The sequence below is a fragment of the Anopheles coluzzii genome, chromosome 2 (assembly GCF_943734685.1).
Source record: "Anopheles coluzzii chromosome 2, AcolN3, whole genome shotgun sequence".
Taxonomy (NCBI): domain Eukaryota; kingdom Metazoa; phylum Arthropoda; class Insecta; order Diptera; family Culicidae; genus Anopheles; species Anopheles coluzzii.
The window spans coordinates 28907486-28911167 of record NC_064670.1 but is presented as its reverse complement, the minus strand read 5'-3'; the positions used below and the strand labels follow the sequence as shown (position 1 = coordinate 28911167).

Here is a 3682-nt window from a genome sequence, read left to right as displayed (position 1 = left end):
TATGATTTTAGTCACGTTTTATTTCACTTAAGTCGCTCCCAGATCGCTGCAAGTGCTGGCCACTAATGCCCGTGGTCCACGGCGTGACGCGGGCGAGTGGCACTGCACTGCGCAGACTGATGGTGGCGACGCATCGCATCTTCTTTAAATATATTTAACAGTTATAAGTTATCGTTACAATCTAACAATCTCGACTTTGCAGCGCCCTCTCCGTGCTGCAGTGGCGCATTCATCAGCCGTTCGTTCGCAACGGTTGCAAACGAACCTCCTCCTTTACATCACACCAACGATCTGTTTAAGGCTTTTGATATGTATATGCGATCGTTACCGTTTGTTGATCGCTACATTTTCCCCATCCTCCTCCACGTTGTTTTGCTGCCTTTTTTGCGCCATTTGCTCATTTACAACACGCTAAAGTGGAATGGTGTCGGAAAAAAACGGATGGGGAAATGCTGTACAGAAACCTGGACGCATTGCAGCTGGTGCAGGACTGACTGGACGCTGAGGCCGACTAGTGCTTCCAGTGGTGCGACGCTGTCACGGCCGTTGGCGTAGGGACGGCGGCGGTCGCTCCACTGTACTCGAGACTTTCGCTCGACTGTTCGCTGCCGTGGTGGATGTGATGATGGTGCTGCTGGTGTCCTGACGGCTTCCGGCCGGTGTCTTCGTGCGATCCGGACGGTGCAGAAGATGCAGAGAGTGGAAGGTAGTTCGAGCTCGGCACGGGTGGCAGATATCCGTGGGCCGGTTTTGGTGGCGGGGGAAGGTACGCGTTGGTGGACGGGGGAGCTGGTGGCAGGTAGCCATGCTTGGCCGGCGAGTCGTAGCTGAGCTTGGGCGGGAACGGTGCCCCTTTGCTGACCGGGGGCAGGTACTGCAGCGAGGGCGCCAGATACGCGCCGGTGTGCGAGGTGGAGGGCGCCGAGATGGTTTCGTGCGTCGAGCCAAGGTAGGTGGACGGTTTGAAGGGCTTCTGGTGCGCACTGCCGCTACCGGCGCCTCCGCCTCCGACCGTAGAGTGGACGGAGGTGTGCAGGGGCGACACCATCGTGGCCGTCGTGGGCTGGTGTAGATTCAGCGTGGAGATGTACTTGTTGCCCGAGTACAGATCGTTGGCGGGGACGTTCGGGCTGCTGGAGTAATGGCGCAGCCCCTTCACACCGCTCGCGTACGACGGTTCGTGCCCGAGCGAGTGTGCCAAGTGGCCGTACGTGGAAGACGTCGACGTTGGACCGGCCGGTGCCGTAAGGGCGGCCGCTTGCGGAAGGCTCACGCCATGGGCGAAGCTGGCCACCTCCGGGTGAAACTTCAGTGGCATCGGTTTCAGATGGAAAGCGCTGCTATCGAGCACGACCGAGGGGCTAGGGTGGCCAGCGTCATGCTCGGGGAACGGTGATCCGTACGCGTAACTCGCCGGGATGGCCTTGATCGTGAGCTGCCCGACCGAGTGCAGCTGTTTCAGCAGATCGGATAGCTCTTTCGAGCCGAAGCTGCTGCCGTACTTGAAGTGGGTCGGTTCGGGACCGCCGAACCCACCGGCGAACTGGTGGCCCTGCCCGACTGCCGGTGCGAAGAACGCGTGCGAAGAGGCCGGCGTGTACTTGTAGCTGGTGGTGAGGGATGGCGCCGGACCGAGGTAAAGCTTGTGGCCACCGAACGAACCGTGCATGGGCGGGAAGGGCGAATGCTGCGGGATGCTGTAGCTGTACGAGCCGTGGCTGGTGGCCGGAGGTGCGTAAAACTCGCCGAGCGGCTGCGCATGGCCAGCGAACGAGTAGCGATGGTGGGACGGCTGGTAGTGCGGCAGTCCGTAGGCGCTGGCCACCTCGCGCTTACCGTGCGAGGATGCTTTCTTCGTTACGGTGGTCGGCGGCTTGGACGGCCCGGATGGGTGGAGCTGTGGAGGCGGCGGCGGCTTGCTGGGCGTGCTGGCCACACCGTCGACCGGTTTGCCGCTGGCATCTTTGCTGGCAAGGACGGCTACCGCGAGCAGCAGCAGCAGCGAGGCTACCAGTTTAACGGCCTGGAAATGGGAGTGGATGGGAAACTCGTTTTATTTTGAAAACTGGTGCAAGTTCGGGTGCGTTATTGTTATGGAAATTAAAGGGGAGGCGACATAAAGACAGCATCGAGAGAAAAGCAAGGTTCGTCGCTTGTCAGTCGGGGACGGGTTTATGTCCTTAGCTCTTGAAATGATGGCCTAAGCGAGCTGATTGAACGTCACTACGGCAAGGTTAATGAGTGTCTAGCTCATCTCTAACTTGAGACAATTTCTAACGACTGTGCTTCATGGACATTTCGAGGAAAGTTGAACAAAAGAATCTGATTAATTATTGTTAATGTTACGAAAAGTAAAATCTAAAAAATAAGCCAAATTAAACACCACAAAAGATATCAGGATCGAATTTCAAATGTTCCAATTGCAATCATCCTCATGTACACGTTCGTTTTCGGTTTCACTCGTTGGACACGCGATCGAGCAGGGGTACGCGAGGGAGGACAGTCTTGTTGTGACAATTTCACTCTAATGAATCACTTCCTTCTTTCGGTTCAGTGCGCTCTTCTCCCGCACACACACATGATCATACACGCACAAACTTTCAATCGATAATCCCATTCCGCTTTAATTGCAGCCTCACTAACCATTTTATCGCGTTACGCGCCGCTTCAAACACCGCTCTCCGGGAGGCTTAAAACTTTGCCCAAATTGCACTTTCTATCACGGTAAAACAATCACACATTTAACACGACACACACACACGCACAAACGCTTCTTATCTCCTCCTCCCAATACGCTCCTTATCACACGTGAGGGTTTTTTTTGTTTTGTTTGGCTGGTAAATGTGAAAGGTTCGTCGCCTGCTGCTCGCTCGCGATGACCGATCTGCTTTCAATCACCGACCGCAAAGGAATGCTTCAAAGGCTGCCGAAATTCACCTGCTTATATACCACCTCCCAACCGTCCAAACACGCTCATTGTGATCGTGTGTCGTGTCTCTTTTTTCTCCCCCTCCCCCGCTCGCGCCTATTGTATTTGGCGTCGGACGGTCGCGGTTGGCGATTCTGCGGGGCACCGATGATCTTCAAAACAGCGTCCACCCAACAGAGCACATTTCAAAGGGGGTGTTGGGAGGGTAACAGGTGAATGGGTTAAGGGTGGGAATGGGGAGGACACACTGTCCATCGGTAGGGACAAAAGCGAGATTGAAAGGGACACTGGACTGAAGCGTTTGCACCTTATCTAAGCCCTTTTGTGCCCCACTCCGCCCAACCGCATAACCACAACGGCGGAATGTGTAGCACGTGATCGAGATTCCCCGAGCTGATTCCTTAGGCCACTTCCATTCTGATATCGGGCCTCAATTACACTGGACGTCACAGGTTGTACATGTCGGGGGGAAAACCCTAGGGTTAAGGAAAAAGAAGAACACTTTTAAATTGCATTTCCGGCCACGTGCCAATGCTCTGCTGGAGAAAGTGCTTTTTGGGGCCTTACTTAATGCCTGAATGCAACAGAAGCGAAGAAGAGAAGGTTCCAGCCTGATCGTGCTGTTTTAGTAAAATTACACTTCTAGCCCACTCACAGAAGATTACATGATCGCAAGTAGTATTGTTTACTACGTAGATTCCCCTAAAAACAGGCGTCATGGTCCGTCGCTTTGACGCGAGTTCCCACAATTTG

At 54.6% G+C, this 3682-nt stretch overlaps 1 protein-coding gene across 1 annotated transcript; it reads right to left on the bottom strand.

Annotated features, from left to right (window-relative positions):
* On the bottom strand, positions 1 to 2929 carry LOC120952390 (uncharacterized). The gene is made up of 2 exons (XM_040371690.2): positions 2644 to 2929; positions 1 to 2023 (listed from the first exon to the last, which is right to left on the bottom strand). The coding sequence occupies exons 1-2, from the start codon at positions 2644 to 2646 to the stop codon at positions 512 to 514; spliced, it is 1515 nt and encodes a 504-aa protein (XP_040227624.2). The 5' UTR covers positions 2647 to 2929; the 3' UTR covers positions 1 to 511.
* Positions 2930 to 3682: the final 753 nt, after the last annotated feature.